A 23,118-nucleotide genomic window follows, 5' to 3' on the forward strand; every position below is an offset into this window, starting at 1 on the left:
AAAAAATTAGTGTAAAAATAATGCTCAGCACTTCTTGTCACAGCAGTTCACGAAGTAAATTTAACTACTTTCTGATGGTGCATAAAGTAATAATTCACATGATTAATAAACACAAACACAAAAAATTACCTGTCTAGTTCTTCTTCTAATTCCTCTTGTAGTTCTAGGTCATCCAGCCTTTTCCACAAATCTTCTTCACTCTTTACTTCAGTCTTTTCTTTTCTGCGCAGCTCAGCCAGTTTCTTGCGATATTCTCGCTCCTTTTGGCGGTGCTGAACTACAAAAATCACATACTTTTTTGTAGGACTGATATGTTCTTGGGAACAACAAAGTACTGACTTTTAAATGAACTGAAAACAATGAAGACAGAATTCCGACAGCTAATGAGAATTACCTCTCCATTCAGCTTCCTTTTCTTCATCAAAAGGTTCTAAGATTTCTTTTCCTTCTTTATTTCCAAAGGCTTCCTCCGCAAATGGAAGTTCTTTTCTGGATGTGAGCAAAGTTCTTTCATCATCTAACTTTGCCAGCATTTCATCACACACTGAAACAGCATTATACATTGTCAATGAATGGAAAATATAAAAGAATGCAACAGGGAAACCGCACAGCAATAAATGTGAAAGTTCATTGTACATCAATGAGTTACCATAATTATTAAATACTTGTGAGAATGATTTGCTAACTGAGCTAAAATGGCATAATTATAACAAACATGCAAGTTAAGCTAGGCAACACCAAAAAATTTGACTTAACTGTGAAAAACAAAAACCACAATGTAAATATAATGTGACTGGATGGATAAAAATTTACGTGTCCAACTACATTATATTTTCTAAAATTGATTACTTTTGTGGATATATTAAACCCACAATGCAAGTAATAGGAAGGGTGATGTGAATAGTGCAAGTAACACAGCACTCTGTTGAGTTTAGACAGTTACAGTCTGTTGTGTTTAGCCATACTCCCTTTTATATCTTGGTTTTGGCTGCACAGTTTTTTTTACAATGCCTAGAAGGTAGATGGTCTTACACCTGCTTTCTGACAATACAATTTTGAATCAATTTTTTTTTTTTTTTTTGTCTGTAAGTTAAGCACCATGCTAGTACCAGAGGCTACAAACCAGATGTTATATATTTTAGCATACAGTTGAAGTACAATGAGGCTATAAACTTTAAATATATTTAAAAGGTGTGCAGTAGCTTCTTTGTTTCCGAATGTACGGTAACTATTTGAAGTTTTCTGTAAATAATAAAGTAAACTTTAACAAAAGGCAATAATAATTATTGTTACTGTTGATACATGTGGCTTGGTGCTTCAATAGTACAGAGCCTGACTATACAGATCTTCCGTTCTAGCCTTGATCAGTCCTGAGATTTTTATATGTCAGTTGTCACTTCTGGCAATGTTTGCCAATGTGAAAATGCTGAATTGCAGTGTTGTTTGGTGTCCCCCTATAAATGGCTATGTGAGCCAATTCAAAGATCAGAGGAAGGTAACTGCATACTCCCTCCAATAGGATTATGTCTAGTAAACCACTGTGGTGTTTACACCAAACTTCCAGTTGATAACAGCTTCACTTCTTTATTAGGCAAATAAATGTACTTATGTGTAATCCAAGAGGCAAACAATGGAAGTAAATAAAGAAAGGGCCAAGAACTTACTTAATTAGAGTAAAGGTAGTGTCTATGTAAATATAGTTACAAAGCAATGGTATCATAGTAATTATGGAAGTAGCACAAAGCAAGAACCTAGGTTTGAGTCGTCTTCTGGCACCATTTTTTAATGGCTGCTATGTATTTGTTACAATGAATGTTTAGCATATCTGAACATCTGGCACTGATACCGTTTCATGTCAGTGCATCTTCACTAATTTGATATCCACTGATCCATTCATTTCATCTTCATTTCATACTTATAAGATGTTGTTTGCTTTTGAAAGATTCTTATTTTTTCACCACTAGGACAGCAATGCTGTCAATGGATTGAGCAGAACCTCTTGAACCTGCACTGGAAGTGATTAAGAAGATTCATATGAAATGGAAATCAATCGTGGATTCTACGATATTTCCCACACATCTGCTGAGGATCACACTACAGGTAGCTAGCTCATGGCAAAGTATGTTCATCATTGGTTTCAGGGAAGCTGCTAAGAGAGCCTCATCCAGGAGACAGCAAAGTCTCCAGCTAGTCAAAGAATTTCTTTTGCAGATTTTTAAAGTTCCATAAAATGCTTTAATGGTGTAGATCCTTACAGTCTCTCAGGTCTCAGACAATGTGGGTCAATCACCTTCCTGATATAGGGGAATTGCATTCCTAGGTGTTGTTGGATTAGAAATTCCAGAAATGCACGACAGCAGTGCAAAGGTGGGTCCTATGTTTTAATGTCAAGAATCAAATTGAGATACTCTTACATTACCTAGGTTGATGTCTCCATGTGCTGTTAGGAAACACCATTGCTTCCATGTACAGCTGTTGTTGGTGATAAGTCATGTCTGCCACAAATGAAAACCATATTACTGCTTTCTATAGCTTTACAGAGCTACTGGAAAAGACTGGGCCTAGAAACACTTGCTGTAAACTGCAATTCAAAGGGCAGCAAAGTTTCAGCAGATGGCATTTGAGCTGTATCAGAGCTGCACACTTGTACTTATCGATAAGCAATACAAGCTGTTCCCTCATATAACACAATGATGATTTTGGGATAGATCTGCCAACAGCATGGTGGAACATGCTTTTAATGTGATGAACTCAAATTTGGACAATGCCTTGGTGTAAAAAAAAGTCAGCTTTTGTACAGTCACAGTTTGGTATGACAAATGTCTATCATAGGGTGTTCATTTTGGGGTTATTCTACCTCAGAGGTGGAAGGGAATAGCTGTTGTAGAAAGAACATTACTGTTTAATGTTTCACGAACAACAAAGGCATTAAAGATGGAGCACGAGCTCAGATTAGTGAAGGACAGGAAAGGAAACTGGTCATGCCCTTCGAAAGGAACCAACCCAGAATTTGCCTGGAGCTATTAAGGGAAATCACAGAAAACCTAAATCAGGATGCAAAAATGTGGATTTGAACTGTTGTTCTCTCAAATGCGAGTCCAGTGTGCTAACCACTCCATCTCCTAGCTCAGTATGTTACAAGAGGGACAAGTATGGAGTAGAATGGAAAACTTGAGTCATACAGATGACAACTCCACCTTAAGCTCTGCCCCAATGATTTGTCCTTATTGGGGGAGCCTCTACCTCCAGAGTAGAGCACTGTTAATATGTTTAAAAAGTATCTGCTGCAGGGCACAGTAACTTTTTGCCCGATCTGCATGTCATTCACGCAGCTACCATGTGCGAAAGAGTGTGTGAATGCACTTCCTGTACTATGGCAGAAGTTATCTCAGATTACAGATTCTGCCTTGCAGGACAATGAATGCTTGCACAGCCAGGCGGTTGTAGCAGGCGAATAAGTGCTTGTTCATGGCCTACAGATTTCATGCAACTGCATTCACTTGCACTAGGTAGAGTGTAAATGTGTGATGTGCTTCACTTACCACCAGAGTTGAGCAACATTTATTCAAATGATGACTAACAAACATTATTCATTTATACAAATAAAAACATTTATTTGTCATGTGTGAATAAAAGGTGTTACGAATAACAGACAAATTTGAAATCCATTGAAATTTATTACTCCTATTAAATGAATATACTTTTCACTGCTTTTACATTAATCTTCAGAACAACTCTTTTTTTCAAACATCTCATGAGGAACTTAATTTTCAAAGATTTATGACTGTGATACTAAAGAAAATATGTTCCACACATGGGAAGAGGATACCAGTGTGTTATATCTTCTGAAATTGTCTTTCTTTCATTATACCATATATGACTCTCTTCGACAAAAACTGAGAAATCATTCATTTTAAGTCTCCTCTGGTCTTGGACAACATTACAGGTGAACTATTTGTTTTTAAGTCATGGGCAAGATATTGCTGCAAAGATTGCAATTGGTATAGAAAAGTGAAAAAATCTTTCTATTGTCTCTGGACACTTTCTTAATAAAGAAAGTCAACATGCTATTATGAACTCTTGTATACTCAAACCCAGTGTCTTTTCTGAAATCTTTGAACCTCAAAGCTTTATGCGACTGCATGGATGTAAGTCAGATCAAACAACTACCCCACATTCTAACATAAAGCTTACTCAGAGTTAATCTTAAAACACTTTTGGATGACTTTGGGATGCCCTGCAGCATTCCACAGATGATTTATTTCTTTATACTCGTATTTAGTCTGTTGATAGTCAATGGCAGCCACTGAGTTCTTACTTTGGACATTCATTTTGTTGCACAATAAATATGAGTGAACTGTTTAATTCCATTAACAAGGCACCCATATCTGACAGTGTTAGCAATCTTGGTACAACGGAAAAAGGTGGTGCAGATTAAGAGTTTCTGTTGGCTGTGTTCTCATGTTTTTCTACTTACGTAGAGTACTTCTGCATGTTAGCGGGGATAGGGGGGAAGCACTGGCAACTGAAGAGTCAGTTGAAATAGGCCACATTGGTTCACCTTTGAAGGTTTTTTTAAGGTACATTTGTTGTGCCATAAAGCAAATGAAGCTGTGCTCAGCCTGATGGTTGGTTTGGACAATGCAGTACTTTACTAGGAATGGTGGTGTGACCTTGACTTCCTCCCACTTCTGACCAAGTTATACAGTCATTAGACGGGAACCTATTGACTCAATGTTTTTCTCATTGTTAGGTATGACAGATATTATAAGTAACAGATAAAAAACAATACGACTAACAGGGGATGAAACCAAAACCTTTAGCTTTGCACTGTGGAACTTAACCCACTGAGTCACATTTACGTACAATTCATTAATAATATGAGAGAAGGGAAGTTGCTATTTACCATATAGCAGAGATGCTGAGCCGCGATAGGAACAATAAAAAGATTCACACAATCATAGCTTTCGGCCATTTAGGCCTTTGTCAGCAGTAGAAACACATACACACACTCATGCAAGCACAACTTGCACACACATCAATTCATTAATAAGTTATTTATCAAACAGGAACTGTACCAAGCCAAAGGAGCAAACACTAGTCATACAAGTTGGTACATGATTAGAAGTAAACAAAGAAAATAGAGTGGCATTCTACTTTATCTGTTATTTAAGTTACAAATATCTCATTCCTGAATAAATTTATCTGAATGACCTACTTACTTGAATAATTATCTAGATAGAAATTTATTTGAATAATGCCCATCTCTGCTTGCCACTACACCATGCATTTAATTCCTCTGTCTGTTCATTGCAGTTAATATTATCAACTGTAATGAATCCTATTACTTCATTTACTCAACTTTGGCATGAGAGCCTACAGCGTAGCTTGGTTGAAGTTTTTTTGTTAATTATAAACAAAGCTTACAATTATAATCTGTTGCCACACTCCTCAACATAAATCTTTTTAATTTGTTCTGTCCAAAATATGTCTCAAAATCAGTGTAATTTTAGCAGCAGACCAAATGTGACCATTATTACATCAACTATTCTTTCATGCAAATTTACAGCTCCACATCTAAATCAATGACCTTCAATAACATTCAGTTTTCATTTATCATTTTAATTTTTGTCACACATGATCATACTCAATTGCTTTGGTAATATCTGGTGAATCTCGGGTATATAGCATACACTTCCTCCATAGAAAATCAACAGCTAAAAAGAAATTCTCCAACACTTGCCGGGCCCATTAATGCAGCTATGTAGTGATGAAGTTGTACAGAGTCTTATGTTCCCTTAGCTACATAGCAGGGCCATTTGCATGTTGCCCAGTAATCAGTGAAAGCATGCTGTGTGATACCATGTGAGGAAACTGCCAGCTGTGTGCTTCTGCAACATGCACAAAGCGAGTGATGGGCAACGAGTACTACTCATGCAGTTCCACCATGCAAATGCAGTGCTCTGGTCAGGTGTAGATACAAGCACAGGGAGGATTTCCCTATGCTAGCAATTTCAATGACAACATGTTCTGGACCCATTCACATTCCACTTTTATCGGTGTACTTTATGTCACTCTTTTCCTTTGAGAGAGTAGTTCCCAAAAAGAGTCAAGCAATATATTGCTTCGTCCTGCCACATGTCTTCAAAAGAATATGGCATTAAAAACAGAGGAATCTGAAATCACAAGGAAGCTTGCTGACAATCATTTATACTGCACACCATTTGAAAATGGGCCAGGAAAGTGGGAAACGGTAGTGGTACACAAAATACTCCATCATCACGCACTGATAAGTGATGGTGGTGGTAAGTTCCTATGGGAGCAAACTGCTGAGGTCATTGGTCACACTGGAAAGTGACTTGCAGAGCATACAGACAGGTATTGTAGGTATTGTTACATCCATTTGTCTGTTGGCTTAAAAAAAATAAATTAGTATGTTTTCTTTTACATCAAATTAATTAAGTTTTGAGGGCACACAGTTGTCTGCAAGAGGCTCCATGGATGGATGTACAAAGTCTCATGGGAGCACTATGAAAGCTAGGAACTGTGCCAATATTATTGTTGATCTGTTGCATACCTGCATGGCCAGTAACCTGATTAAAAATGACATTTTCTAGTAGAACAGTTATAACTACACTACAAGATCTGGCAGAATGAATGGCAGGATAGAGAAAGCACAGGGCCTGGAAACAAAGTGAGACATTGATTGAAACACGCATTGAAAACAAAGAACAAATATGCCATTACACATCATATTTGCCTTTTATTTGGTTCTGAATATAACACCACACAGATGGTTGCCATCACTTTCCATGCTTTCCTCCTGCCACAAATGGAAGCTTCCATTAACAGATTCAGCATGTTCAATGGGATCACCTACACAGCTGCATGCATCATTTACTCATGTTCAGCCATGGCATGAGGATGTGTGACATATCCTTCACTCTTCTAGTATAACCATAAGAAGAACTCAATATTATGAGAAGGAAAGTTGCCACTCACCATATAGCAGAGATGCCGAGTCGCAGACAGGCACACCAAAAAGACTGTCACAATTACAGCTTGCAAGATCCCATCGCTTCTAAACTGATGCTGTTATTACTCAGCTTAGCCGCGAGCCTGTAGAGGGTGGTATATGTGAGGTACAGTATAACTGGTCAGCATTTCCACACGGAATTTGCAAGTGTACATCGGACCTTCCTTGATCGTCAAGTTTGTACTTACTAAGATATGCATTTGTTAATGAACGGGTGAGAATTTTAACGAGGCAAAACTATGATAAATAGTTTTAAACATCCAGATGCTCCTCCTAGTATTCATGTTGTCATAAATGACTTTAATTATTAAATATAAATAGACAAAATCGGTGACTTTGGAGCCAAGATGACGGTACTTCCCGCCACGTATATTTCCCAGGCTGACGCTTGTTGCTACGGTCCAGCGCCGAGCCCCACCCCACTACGCACAACATATGGTCGCTTCATCACCTAGCCAGCCAGTGTGGGAAATGCTCTCCGACTCATGGCCGGCTACGGACTACAGTACTTCCTAACTATCGTGAATACATCAACAAGAGACAATAATTTATTAAAACTGGTAAAAATGCCTTCCTCACGTAACAGGCACCTTACAAGCTTAAGGTCTTCATCAACAATATATACAGAGACACACACACACACACACACACACACACACACACACACACACACACACACACACATGCAAATGCAACTCACACTCACAACTGCATAGCTTTTGATCTTTGATCTTTGCATAGCTTTCAGCCATTAAGGCCTTCATCAACACTAGACACACACACACACACACACACACACACACACACACACACACACACACACAAATGCAACTCGCATACAACTGCATAGCTTTTGGCCATTAAGGCCTTCGTCAACAATAGACATACATACGCAAACACACACAACGCAAATGCAACTCACACACAACAACTGCGGTCTCTCGTGCATGCGTGCGTGTGTGTGTGTTTTTTGATGAAGGCCTTAATGGGTGAAAGCTATAATTGTGAGAGTCTTTTTGTTGTGTCTATCTGCAACTCAGCATCTCCACTATATGGTGAGTGGCAACTTTCCTTCTCATAATATTGTTACATTCCATTCTGGATTTTCCATTGTTTCATAAGAAGACATCAGGAAGCCTAAGGTGGAGATTTGTTGGGCAACTTTATCCTGTACATTTAGTTTCTGTACAATATGCATTTTACATGGACAGATATGCAGATCATAACAGATGATGCGCCAAGGAAACAATATGTCACTGTTAGTTGTAGCGGGACTTTGAATTTCGCCGCACTACACTCGTTCCCTCATATATAAATTATACCGTCACAGCTGTATGAGCGCTCGACAGCAGAGAAAATATTTATAACAAAATGAAGGTACAAAAATTGTAACCCTTTTTGTTTTCTACCCGCTCTTGTCTCTTGAGAGGGGAAGCTAAACTTAATTATTTGCTAGTCTTGGTATGATTCAGACGTAAAAACTTATTGATGTGCAGACATATAGTATTGTGAAAGCTTGTATGAAATTTGGAGGATGGAAGCAGCCGTAAAATACATTGCATTCAATACCAAGATGGTAGTCATTCGTAGACATTAGTAATTCCTGGACGATGAAATTTACTGCAAGATTTTGGAGCAGCTACAACTTTTTCATGCAGAAATGAAGCAGGAGACTGTTGGAGAACAAGACCTGGACGCCGTACGAGAGAAGACATATTAACATGGTGATGAATGTACTCTTATCTACGCCATTTCCCCTGTTAATCACATTTTGTTGTTCTCTGTCCTCTTTCAAATGATTTTTGTAGTGGAAATTGGTTTGACTTTTGCTCAGAAACGCCACAAGGACCACCCCAACAATAGCTTTTCCGAATCACGAAGTCCGCTAGCTTTTCTGTAATACGAAGTCCGATTTGCATTTCATTCTTTCCCTTTTTCACGGTCATTAATGATTTTAAAACCCCCTTTTTATTCACCATTTCTTCCCACATTTTCAACCTTTCCTTTTCTTTTCTTCTCTTTTTCTTTTTTATTAACCACTACAACTGGCGACCGTGACAGGACTCGAACCTGCAATCTCGCATACGCACACGCACACAAACGCACGCACGCAAACACATATACACTCATGCAAATGCAACACACACACACACACACACACACACACACACACACACACAACTGCATAGCTTTCGATCATTGCATAGCTTTCAGCCATTAAGGCCTTCATCAACAATAGACACACACAGACACACACACACACACACACACACACACACACACACACACACACACACACACTGCTCTGAACTCCACAAGGCCGTAATTGCAAACAGCAGTCACTCCTCAATGCAGCATAAAACACTCATGCAAATGCAACTCACACACAACTGCATAGCTTTTGGCCATTAAGGCCTTCGTCAGCAATAGACACAATAGACATACATACGCAAACACACACAACGCAAATGCAATTCACACACAACAACTGCGGTCTCTCGTGTGTGTGTGTGTGTGTGTGTGTGTGTGTGTGTGTGTGTGTGAGGTGTTGATGAAGGCCTTAATGGGTGAAAGCTATAATTGTGAGAGTCTTTTTGTTGTGTCTATCTGCAACTCAGCATCTCTGCTATATGGTGAGTGGCCACTTTCCTTCTCATAATATTGTTACATTCCATCCTGGGTTTTCCATTGTTTCATCAGGAGAAATCAGGAAGCCTAAGGTGGAGGTTTGTTGGACAACTTTATCCTGTACATTTAGTTTCTGTACAATCTGAATTTTACATGGACAGATATGCAGATAAACACAGATGATGCGCCAAGGGAACAATCTGTCACTGTTAGTGGCAAGGTATGTCTGGCAGCAGAATGGTGAGGACTTCGGCTGCATGCCTGATGCACCTCCTGCACTCACTCCGTGGTTCGTTTCATCCTTCTTCAGCCTGTACTTTTCTTCTTTGCACAAGATGCAGTGCTCTGAATTGTTGCAATCATCATACAATTTTCTAATGATCCAGGGCTTTGTCATGTTGAAACAATTCCAAATGGGGATGGGACACTCACTGAACTGTGATGGGAGACTTGTTATTTTTTTAAATATGTCTTTATGGCAAATGCCCGATGCTCTGAACTCCACAAGGCCGTAATTGCAAACAGCAGTCACTCCTCAATGCAGCATACACATACTTATTTTGAGCAGGTGTAACAGCAATGCTATACTATATGACTTAAATCCTACTATTCATTTTGCCAAACATTGTACAAAGGCACAACTGAGATGGTTAGCGCAACAGTCTCTATGGATATGTACACATGTTTGGAAGAAGAATGCAAGTTAAAAAACTGAGCAATGATCTTAAAACTTCTTTCTTTATGTGCCTATCACCTGCTCCATATCTGTTTAAGGCATGTGGTTGTCTTTACTCATTAAATTGTTTGTAAGGCTTTGAAAGTGATTATATATGAAAGATCTTTTACAATCAATGATACTGGATAGCTACCAGAAGATACTACGAAAATAACTTGATAAGCAGTTTGTAAGGATTATGGGTAAGAGTTATGTTGCAACCCCCCCCCCCCCCCCCCCCCCCTTTCCCCTTGAATTTTTTGTAGCTTATGACCAATATATTTACATATTAACCCACACATCCCCAGCATACATTAATGGTACATGCGACAGGACTGGAATTTTACTGATTTTCTTGGATAACAATGAACTCCTATAATCTTGTTATGCTTGTTTAAGGATTGCCGGACATCTGCTCTTTCAGTCTTGTTTTAGTAGTTTTGAGAAGCAGTCCACTACTGGGAACAGCTGACAACAGAATTTAAATCTCTTTTATGTAGCCAGAATTTCATCACACCATGAACTTAGACTAAATATAAAAATTAAAGTACTTCATCTTTCAAGTTCAAAAACTGAAATAGTTTCTTAATAAAACAACATTCACATGTCATTTATTGAAACTGATGAAACATTATTTGTATCACAGGGACATATGCAGCATTTTTGGCATTAAACATAAAAGTAACACTAAGCACTAACGAGAGAATTTTAATCATTTTTCAAGTTTTAATTTGTTAATTTTTCTTGGTGAACAAGGTTTTGGGGCCACTGTGGGAAAAAATCGTCTCACTCAAAACTGACCTCTTACAAAGAAGAAGGAAACAGCAAAGGATGAACGAGGTACTGTTCATTCTACCATGCATAACTAAAATGGTCTACTTCTGGGTAAATGGTGTGGCAACTCCGTTGTTTCTGCAGCATCAAATAGACTGGTGTGAACCCAGTAACCAGTGTTACAAGATATTTTCTTAAGTCAAGGAAACACGAAGAAATTCCTCAACCCTCCTTCCTGACAGAACAAAACAAGAAAACGGGTGCAACTGATCAAAAATGTGAAGTAGCAGAAAATAAATATTCATAACAGGAAATAGTACAGAGCTCTTTTCAGTTGGTTGTTGAATGTCACTGTATACAATGCAAAATTGGAAATACAATCTCTCATGATAAAACCCTCTCAAGCTTCCAGTTACATCAAGTCTTAAAATTCATGAGTTTTCCGCCGGGTACTACTCGGCCATTGTCAAGTGGTGACTGCCTCTTGGTTGCTGCTACAATCCTTATATAATGATGCTGCTCTCTCCAGAACTATATAATGAAATGTTTTTGTTGCGCGCCTGCTTCAACCTTCTGATGGCCGGATCTCAAGCTGTCCTTAATTGCAAGCTGCCATCTTTACTGAAGAAATGTCACAAATTTTCATCTCAGTCACTTCTTTTATTATGGTATCCCAGAAACTCTTGGTCCGTGTCATAACAGAGGTCTCATCAAATGCAAAATGATATCCATTTTATAGAGCATGCTCTGCTACCACGGATTTCTCAGGGTACTGAAGGTGAAACCGTCTCTTCCACACAGCACTGTTCAGCTGTATGCTCAGTTCAATAGTATGCACAGTCTATTTGATATGGTGCATACAGTGCCCAACATGCAGAATAAGGAGGCTAGGCAGATGTTTTGTGAGTCTGTAAATTGGCAATCCATGATGGAATGCAGAGTTCTTTTTCTGAACTTTTGGAAGGCCATACAATGTAGGTGACTGAGATGCCAGAAGTAGTACATTTTTCATGAATTTCTCTTCCAGTGAAGACCTCTTGAGAAGCTCTGATTATTACTTTAGATGTTGGACCCCTTGATAATTTTTACTCCTGGTGTTCTGAGGCCTACATCGTATTTCACAGGTCTCATGAGTTGCTGAATTTTTGCTGGAGCCCCAACGGCCGAATCTGTTTCATGCCTTTCTTGGAGCTGTCTAATCATTCCTGTTATTGAGCCACAGAATGGCAAAAATTCAAGCTTCCTCAAGTCCTCCTTGGGATACTTCTGTTCATGTGTTTTTAGAAAGATGGCTTGTGAAATCTGGCAGTTCTTGTAGCCCTCGTTCCTGCATACTTTCCATAAGTGGCTTAGCTCCTTTGGCAAGTTTTCAGTGCCTAAGATCACTTTCATTTGATGCACCAAGGTCCTCAAAACAGAAAGTTTCTGTGATGACTGCTGATAGCTGTTAGTGTGCAGATATTGGTCCGTGTGGGTGGGATTCTTGTAAGCAGTGTGGCAGAGACACCCATTTGCTTTACAATGGACGAGGACATCAAGGAACGGCAAGGCAACATCTGTCTGTACCTCCTTCATGAATGTGATGTTGTCATGGATATTGTTGATGGGGTCCAAGAATTCTCCCAGCTTTTTGCGTCCATGAGCCAGAAAGTGAACGTGTTGTTGACATAACGATAAAAGCAACTAGGCTTTGCAGGAGTGTGATGTCCTCAAATCAGTCATAAACAGGTTGGCTGTAATTGGAGCTAATGTGCTCCTCATCACAATACTGTCTGTCTCTTTGAAATATTCTCCTTCATACAAAAAATATGATGAGCTCAGGGTGAGCTTAAATACGTCCACAATGTCATCAAATAACTGGGAGAGCAGAGCTACAGAATCTTTGATGGGAACAAGTGTGAATAATGGCATCAAATGAAAGTTGACCACGGTATCTCCTTCTCCAAGATGCAGACATTTAATGTGACTGATGAAGTCAGTTTAATTCTTGATGTGGTGCACAGTGACCAACATGCAGCGGAAGGAGGCTGGCCAGATGATTCACGAATCTCTAAGTCGGCGATCCAGTGGTGCTCTTGATGGAATGTACAGGTGTATTCTCCTGTGAACTTTTGGAAGTCTAGGTGGTCGAGATGCCTGAGGGAGGAGCTTTTTAATGACATTCTCTTCAAGTGAAGGCCTCTTGATAAGCTCTGACATCTTTCTGTTTATTCTGGATGTTGGATCCCTTGATAATTCTTTTATATGTCTCCTCATACAGCATCGACCGAATCTTCACATCACAGTCATCTCATTCAATAGTGACAGCTGTGCAGCTTCTGTGTGCTGGCAGGACTATGAGGAGGGGATCGTTGCAAAGTTAGTTAAGACCATAATGCTCATCTCTTGTCACGTTTGAGGTTGGCAGCTCAGATTTTGAAAAAAATGCGGCTTGTTTCTTGGTGAATTTCTTCTTCAGTTTCACTAGGCATCTTGCGAATGAATTGTTCAGCATCACTTATTATATCATCAAAAGGAATACCCCATGGCGATGGTGCAAAATTACATCTCCTCTTAAGAGTTGACATGTCAACCCAGCCTATGCTTCTTGTCATCATGCTGATAAAAGCATTTTCTGTTGTTTACTGTTCTGCTCAATGCTGTTGCTGTGGAAGACAACTAAATTTCCCCATCTGCCATTCCATGGTTGTCCTCTGTGATGAAATTTGTTGTTCTACTGTAGCTGTGTCAATCTATTCCCAATCCAAAGCTGAAAGTAAATGACAAGAGTAATGCAGCTGTCATTATGGAATGAGCTGACTACGATGCAAAGTTCAGTTGATGCTGGAGGAGGAGAAATACCAAAAATTATAAAGTGGTTCAACATCTAGAATAATAAGTAACACGCAAAACATCTGGCTAGCTGCCTTATTCTGCATGTTGGGCACCATTGCAACACATCAAGAATATAACTGACTTCATCATTTAAATTAAGTGCCTGCATCTTGGAGAGGGATATTTCATAGTCCGCTTTGATGTGCATCATTATTCACACTCATTCCCATCTTCAATGAAGATTCAACAGATATGTGCTCCAAATTATTCGACGACACTGTTGTGCATTTATTTAAGCACATTCTGACATTGTACTTTTTGTATGATGTAGAATATTTTAACCAGATGGACAGCATCACAATGGGTAGGACATTAGCTCCAGTTACAGCCAATATGCTAATGGAGCACTTCGAGGACATCAGCCAGGGCATGGCTCCTGCAAAGCTTTTATTGTTATGTGGATGACACTTTTGCTGTCTGGTCTAATGGACATGAAAAGCTGGGAAACTTCTTGAACCATTTTAAGAATATCCATGACAACACCACGTTCATGATGGAGGCAGAGACAGATGTTGCCTTGCTGGCCCTTGATGTCCTAGCCCACCATAAAGCAAATGGGTGTCTCAGACAGTGTTTACCTGAACCCCACCCATATGGACTGATAACTGCATGTTAACAGTTATCACCATCCATCACAGAAACGTTCTGTCTAAGGATATTGGTCGATCAAGAAAAAGTTATCTCAGACGCTGCAATCGAGCAAAGGAATTGAGCAACTTACAGAAAGTATTCAGGGACATGGGCTACAAGAAATCCCAGATATTGAAAGCAATTTTTCTGAAAACACGTACGCAGAAGGACTCCGAGGACATCTCAAGAAAGCTTGCATTTTTACCATTCTGTGGCTCAGTAACAAGAAAGATTAGATAGTTCCTAAGGAGGCATAAAATTAATTTGGTCTTCAGGGCTCCAATGAAAATCAACAACTCATGGGGCCTGCGAAAGATGCTGTAGGTCTCAGAACACCAGGAATATATAAAATGCTGTGTGGGTGTGGACAGTTTTATGTCAGACTGTGTGCAATACTGAACTGTGCATACTATTGAATAGTGGTGTCTAGAACATGAGAGATGCTTCTGCTTCTGGTACCCTGAGAAATCAGCAGTAACTAAGCATGCTCTAGAAAACTGACACGTATTGAATTCAACAAGACAGCTGTCATTATATGGACTAACAGTTTCTGGAACAGCGAAATAAAAGGAGCAATTGAGATAAAAGACAAGCGCTGGCACGAAGACGAAGAAAGGAAAAGCAGAAAAGGCGGTGATACGACATAAGCCAATAGCCCGCTGACGAGGACTGCACCGTGACAGGAGTGCCCTCTAGCTGAAGAGAATATAAGCAATGCTCTTGCTAGCCTCGGCTGGACAAGATTAGCACAGCACTAGGGGAGCACCACGGTAGCAGTGACGTGTGATCCATACCAATTGCTTACATGGACATTATATACAGTAAAGGACTTTTGTTGTTTGCATGTCACCCATCACTTGCAACACCATTGTAAAGTCAAAGTTAAATACTGTCAATCTTCTTTATTGAAATAAAACTATTATTGTAATTTGCTTGAAATGTTGTACAGAATTCTGAGAATGCAGCATCCTTTAGGCACACTATATGAGACGAGTGGGCAGGACCCCACATTGGTGACAAGTATCTGCAAACCCAGTGCCGGACAGCCATGGAATTTTGTATGCTGCTGGCGCCTTAATTCTCTCGTCTCTACTTTGCAGGGGCATTTCTTTGCATTAACAGTTTCTTGTCTTTTTGCTAATCAGTGTTTTCAGATGGACATTGCAGAAATTGTCTTTGCTTTTTTTGCTTGCTTGTCTTGTCTGTTTGTTACATTTGTGTCTTCCAACATGCCCACCCCACCTGTCCCACCCCCTGCTCAGGCACCACAGCCACAAGCATTAGATGCCACTCAGCACGGTGCAGCAGTTACTGACCAATGCTGCATGCCCAAAAGAACAAGCACCACCCACCACAGCTGCTATCCACCTTTTCGACAGTTTCATGAATAAGAAGAGGAATGGCTTGAGGGGATGTCCCAGTTTGAAGCGCACCTCGTCGCTCACAATGTACCAGGTACTGTAAAAAAACCATTATTCCTCATCCACGGTACCAGGTACTGTAAAAAACCATTATTTCTTATCCACAGTAGGAAATGCAATGTTCCGCCTCATCACAAAATTTTTTCCTAACGCCATTCCAAGTGTACTTGTTTACAACCAAGTGGTTGACAAACTAACTAGCTATTATGACCAACAAGTGAATGTGGTAGCAGCTCAGTATCAACTCTTTAATTGCAAAAAACAGTCAGGACCAACTTATCGCTAGTGGGTAACAGATTTGCAGGTTATGACAAGGAAATGCAAATTCAAATGTGCTTGTGGTGCTTTATATTCAGATGTTATGTTGCTTGATGTGATTGTGTACAATGTAGCTGATGTCAAACGCAGAGAACAGATTTTGAAACAGCCCGATCCATCATTTTAGCATGTAGTGCAAATACTAGAACAGTACGATTCAGGTGCCTTGTTGGCTCATAAAATTGAGCAGCCAGCTATTTGTTGAGTTGAGTCCCTCAGTTGTGACTGGTCCATTCGGCGGCAGCGGCAGCAGCTCGACACACCGAGTAAACAACCTTCCACGCTGCGTATGCAGTTTGCTACACAGACGGTGACACATGCAAACAGAATTAAGTCTTGTCCTTGGTGTTACTCATGGCACAAATGCAAAGACTGCCCCTCCTAACAAGCTCAGTGCTACGCTTGTGGTAGGAAAGGACATGTACAGTCTGTATGTTTACAACGGAACAAACATAAGAATTTTGCCCACTCATAGAAATCTAGTCACAAGGCCCATGTCATTAATGCAGTATGTTCCAAGTCTGCAACAGGCATTAGCTAAACTAGCAAGTGTGCAGTTTCTTCAGTAATATGCCAGTCGAACTTTCTGTTCAATTACTTCTTTATGGGAAAGGTGCGAAATTTCAGTTGGGCACAGGTGCCTATGTCACATTGCTAAATTGTCACACATATGAACTTATGGCTCCCCGCGTCTGTCTAAAACTAACACACAACTGACAGCTTATAATGGATAAGACATTCCCATTCTCGGAACATGTACTTTGCCTGCCATGTATCACTCACATACACGAACAGTGACTTTTACAGTGGTACAATCATGTGAATGTGAGAACATATTTGATCTTGATTAATTTGATTTGTTTGTCTTTAACATTCAGGACAATGTGTTGTCAGCGTCTGCTTTCAATGGAAAAGACAGTGTAGCTAGCTTACAAAAAGAATTCCCGGAACCCTTTTCTGAATGTTTACACAAAGCTAACAATTCTGTTGCTCATATTACTATGAAAAACAATGTTCAGCCAAAATTTTGCCAGGCCAGAACTGTTCCCATTGCATTACAGGTCAAAATCACGTCTGAACTTAAAGAATTGCAGGACAGCGTGGCCACAGCATCCAGCAGAGGGTGTCCTCATGACACCGCAGGACGACCCCATGGAGATGGAGCCTTTGCCTCCCCCCGCCTCCTCTCGTCCTACCGATGGAGCTGGACCCACCCACACCACGGCAGTCGCCGCCTTGTCCATCTGGTTCACAGCAGCAGGAGGTGGACGTGTACCCCTCTGGTCGTTTTCCGGGGGCCATTTCCGCCACAACGAAGGCTGAGTGGCAGGATACGCCCAGAAGCCTGACGTCCCCTGCAGCCTCAGCTTCCGGGCTGGCAATGTGCCCACACTCCTGCCTCCTATGCCACAGTCGCACTTACTGCATGACAATGGTCCGTCGCTTTGCGGGGGAGGGGGGAAGGGGAGAAATGTTCCGGCGTCACCACAAGTGCCGGCACAAAGACGAAGAAAGGAAGGGCAGAAAAGCCAGTGATACGTCGTCAGCCAATAGCCTGCTGATGAGGACTGCACGATGACAGGAGTGCCATCTAGCCGAAGACAATATAAGCACTGCTCTTGTCAGCCTCAGCTGGACAAGATTAGTACAGCACTAGGAGAGCACTACGGTAGCAGTGACGTGTGATCCATACCAACTGCTTACATGGACATTATACACAGTAAAGGACTTTGATTGTTTCCATGTCGTCCATTGCTTGTGACACCACTGTAAAGTCAAAGTTAAGTACTGTCAATCTTCTTTGTTGAAATAAAACTGTTAATGTGACTTGCTTGAATTATTGTATAGCACTCCAAGAATGCAGCATCCTTTAGGAACCCTTTACGAGACGAGTGGGCAGGACCCCACATATGGTATGGTATGCTATTTTAATACTAGAAAGATAAAAATTGCTTTCTCACTTTAAATGATTTTATTTTTCAGTGTGACAAACAAGGTGAAAGTCATAAATGTAAAAAATAATAACAAAAAATTAATTTGGGCATTAATGGGTTTAGATGAAAGGAGATTATCACTAAACTTAATGTCAAAATAGGGAACCACAAAGTAGTTGAAGGGAAGGAATTATGCTACCTTGGAAGCAAAATAGGGTACGATGAATGAAGTACGGGATAGTATAAAAAGCAGTCTATGTACAGACGGCATTCCTTCCCATAAGAAGCTTGCTAGTGTCAAATATAGAATAAATTTCTGAGAACGAATGTTTTGAGCATAGCATTGTATGTCAGTGAATCATGGACTATGGGAAAACCAGGAAAGAAGTTAATTGAAGCATCTGAGCTGTGGTTGCTATAGATGGATGTTGAAGAGTATGTGGACTGATAAGATAATAAATAAGGAAGTTCTCTGAAGAATCGGCAAGGAAAGCAATATGAGGGAAACACTGACGAGAAGATGTGACCGGACGACAGGACATGTTTTAAGACATGAAGAAATAACTTCCACGTTACTAGAAGGATCTGCAGAGGGGAAAAAACTGTAGGAGAAGACACACTGGAATATCTCCAATAGATGACTGAAGATGCTGAGTGTAAGTACTACTCTGAGACGAAGAGAGGGTTGTGGCAAGTAGTCAAAAGACTAGTAGGGAAAGAAAGTGTACATAATATGCACAAATATGTACTTTGGAATTCTCTAATGTAATACAGAGTTTCCACATTTATCTTGTGGTTTCAGTTATTCATACAGAAAAGTATGTGAAACACGGAGCAAAAATTGGCTAGGTCGACTTCATACTGAAATTACAAATGGCTGAAGCAATCACAAAGCACAAGTCACACATCATTACAATATCTGCTTTAAATATGAAGGAAGGTTGCCATTATGAATGTAGACTTCAGCTTATGCTACAGATCAATCTGATTGGGCACAGAATTTTGCTAGTCTGAAACTTTGGAATTTTTCCATGAAAACTAAACGCACATGGATTTCTGTGTATTGACTTCATATAAATGAACAACTAGTATTAGATTGAGGAGTAAGAAAACATAAAGAATTAACAGTAAACATATTTGTTTTATCAATCTTGTTTTTAACATGTATGTTCTTCTATCACATTTACCTGAAGAATTTGAGAAAACTGTGGTAACCCAAGCAAAATAACATTTTAATCACAGATGTAACTACCTGTTCTCCTGAGTTCAGTTTGTTGCCAAAAACAAAGATTCCATGGGCTAAAGGAATACTAGAGATATTCAGTGGCCAAAGTAAAGAATGCTAAGTGGCTCTATGTTCAACAGCTTGACAGTAAAATGCTAGATTCAAAACATGCAAGAACAAGCCTTAAATACAGTTTTCACTTTTTCAGTATTTACTTCTATGACTGTACACTATAAACTTACTATTCATCCTTCTCTGACATATTTCTGCAGCTTGTTTCGCACTTTGTTTAACAAACCATCCATCACCAAGACAGACAAGAATTTCATTGGTATGGACCATTTTTCCTTTCATAAGGGCTTTTGTGCCAACTGGCACCATGACATCTTTTGAGATATCATTTGGAAGCACCTCCAGGTGAGACTGCAGTGTCTTGTATTCCTCTTTAACTTTATTCCAGTAATTTGTATTTAGTTCATTTCTAGTAAGTGCCTGTAAATAGTTGAAAACAATATAAACCAATATTCCCAAAGAAAATGTATGTATGGAAAGAATAATATTTTGATAAGGGAATAAGTATTTTACATGGAACAGTTAGGTTCAGCTACTTATGCTATTCGCATCATATTTTGGGGTAATTCATCACTAAGAGGAAAAGAACTCATTGCGTGTAATCAGAATAATAGCTAGAGCCCCCCCTCCCCAAGATCACAAGATCACCTTGCAGAATTTATTTAAGGAATTCAGGATATTCACAGTATCTTTGCAATACATATATTCTCTTATGAAATTTGTTAATAACTCATCCCAATTCCAAAATAATAGCAGAGCTGATAGCTACAACACTAAAAGAAAGGATGATCTTTGCTATTATGGGTTTGGCACAGAAATGGGTGAATTTATTTCCACAAAAATCTTTGGTCATTTACCAAATAGCATTAAAAGTCTGAAAGACAGCAAACCAACATTTAAAAACAAACTACAAGAATTTCTGAATGAAAACTCCTACTCAGTAGATGAATTTTTAGATTAGCAACAAAAAACCTAATTAATTAATTATACTGTGTAATGAAAACTTATGTTGAACTGACACATTCCACACCATTACGAAACATCATATTCATGATCTATGGAACAAGTATCAATGTAATGTACCTAGAGTCTACCAAATGCCAGTCAAATACATCAATGATTTAAAAAACCAAGTTGTTACTGCCACAGCCATAGCTGAAGCGGATATGTTGTGCTGAGTGTGAATACAGCTTGAATACAGACTGGGTGATGTGCTTGCCATCAAAGGCGCATATGATGAAACTGGCTGAATGGATAAAAACTTAGTGAGATAGTGTGTTATACAAGTCGAACATGGTGTGAATATTTCAATTAGTTTGGATAGTATAACACAATATTGTTGTACTGTATGTTTTGAGCCACCCTACATATAATGCACTCCACTGTTATACATTCACACCCCCTATCAAAACTTCTGCTTTCCCAATAACCTAATATTTTCAAGTTTTAGTAAATTTGATGTTGTTGATAATAAGATCACAAAACTTCCTATTTCTGGGCCATTCCTGTTAGTTTGCTGAAGTTTATTCTACTAATGTTTTAATGCTGTTTGTGACAACAGCCACTGGTTGTTTCTTGAGGTGCATAGCTTTGTCATGTTAAGAATGTAACTGGTCTACTGACACGGTATCATGTATTCCTGCACATTTATAAATGCTCTCTCTTATTAGGTCTACTAAATGCAGCTACAAACAGTTACTGAAAGTTGCAATTCCATCCAAGTGCCTTGACCTGTGACATCATTCAGACGGTGGTCACCACTAGTTTACGCGTATGTAATATGGCAACCAAGACACAACTCATTATACCCGCAAACAAACGTATGTGAAATATTTAACTCCAGCAATAAAATGAAACTAACAGGACAACCATGGGGTGTAGGGGTTTTTGGACAGTGACAAATATATGAGATTAAGAATAATGCCAATTTCAAAACAGATATTAACTTTAAAAAATCAAGCACACAAAATTCTCAACATTCAACACAAACCAAAAGTACATTGGTATTGTTAATTTCATTTGACCTATACAGCTTAAACAAGGCCCTCCTTATTCACACGCAACTCCAAAACCCTGTATTACAAATTTCGCTTGACTTGTGTAGCGCTCTCTCTCTCTCTCTCTTTCTCTCTCTCTCTTCCCCCCCCCCCCCCCCCCCCCGTCTCCCTCTCCCTCTTGCGCGCGCGTGCACACACACACACACACACACACACACACACACACACACACACACACACACACACACTCACACAAATATCCTTAAAGAGGAGGAGTCCTATATACATATTACCTGAATTTATTGTAAATTAACTTGGCTTTCGAGTTTGCTAACAACTATAACTGACATCAAAACTTTTTAGGAAACAAGTAATTTTTCACACAGGATTTTGTGCTGCCTTAACTGGAATCTCGTTTTGTATATCTGCTTCAATTCTTACAAGGAATTAGCAAATTTTTAGCTCAACAGATTAAAAGGTAATCAACAGGTTTAATTTAAAGTCATTTGTTCACTGCCTTGTAATACAGTGTACCAGATAAAATGCAGCCCCACAGTGAGTGCCGTTCTCAGACATGGGAAGAGTAGGTTGACATTCATAAGCAGCTGGAAACCGCCCTGACTACTGTCAAACAATTGGTAGCAGCTGCAGATCAGTGTGTTGGAAGAGCTCCTGAAACTCGTGTAACTGTGGTACCTGTACCAGAGATATCTCAAGTACTATCCTCTTCTCTGGATCCTGTCTCCTCTGCACAAAGTACAGGATCTGTCATTAACTGTCCACTTGACTGTGAGTGGCATGTCAATGGTAGATGTAGGCAGGGTGGATGGGACCAGGGAGAACTCAGGGTGTTGTACAGATCCCCCTAACAACAAGTTTGACATGTTGTCTTTCACTGAAACTGAGCCAGTGGGACTCACTTCACCTGTTTTGGGGAAAACTTTTTGGTCTGGTGTCAGGAGGTGGCAAACACAAATAGATAGGGGTCTATTAATTGTCAGCAGTTCAAATGTACTGCGAATGATGGTACCCTTAGGGAACTGGCAGCAAGTGACAGGAAAGAACATCAGGTGCATTCAGTGCCTATGCCTGAGGGCCTCAAATCAATATGTTGAAGAGGCTATTCCAGCAGCCACTGAGGGAACAAGGTGTAACCAGTGCAGATTGTACTGCTTGTTGGAACAAATGATCCCTGTTGTCTAGGCTCCAAGGTCATTATTGGATCATTACAACTGGCAGAGGAGGTTGAGATGACCAGCCTTGTGTGTAGAGTTTCAACAAGGCTCACAATTTGCAGCACTGTCCCCAGAACTGATTGTGGCCCTTTGGTTCTGAGTCGAGTGAAAGGTCTGAACCAGAGACTTCAAAGTTTCTGTGAGAAGCTAGGCTGCAGTTTCCTGAACTTGCGCCAAGAGTTGAGAACTTAAGGGTTCCCCTAAATACGTCAGGTGGGCACTACACATCAGAGGTTGCTATTAAGGTAGCTGACTGAGT

The 23,118-nt window shown here is 39.8% G+C and overlaps 1 protein-coding gene across 1 annotated transcript in view; it reads right to left on the bottom strand.

Moving 5' to 3' along the window:
- LOC126484006 (unconventional prefoldin RPB5 interactor-like protein) overlaps positions 1-23,118 on the bottom strand; it is a 41,437-nt gene that overhangs the window by 9,819 nt on the left and 8,500 nt on the right. The window contains exons 2-4 of the mRNA XM_050107325.1: positions 19,798-20,047; positions 395-544; positions 130-277 (exon numbers count right to left, since the gene is read on the bottom strand). Coding sequence (XP_049963282.1) covers positions 130-277; positions 395-544; positions 19,798-20,047 — 548 coding nt within the window. The remainder of the gene's footprint in view (positions 1-129; positions 278-394; positions 545-19,797; positions 20,048-23,118) is intronic.

The sequence above is a fragment of the Schistocerca serialis genome, chromosome 6, assembly GCF_023864345.2.
Source record: "Schistocerca serialis cubense isolate TAMUIC-IGC-003099 chromosome 6, iqSchSeri2.2, whole genome shotgun sequence".
Lineage (NCBI taxonomy): Eukaryota > Metazoa > Arthropoda > Insecta > Orthoptera > Acrididae > Schistocerca > Schistocerca serialis.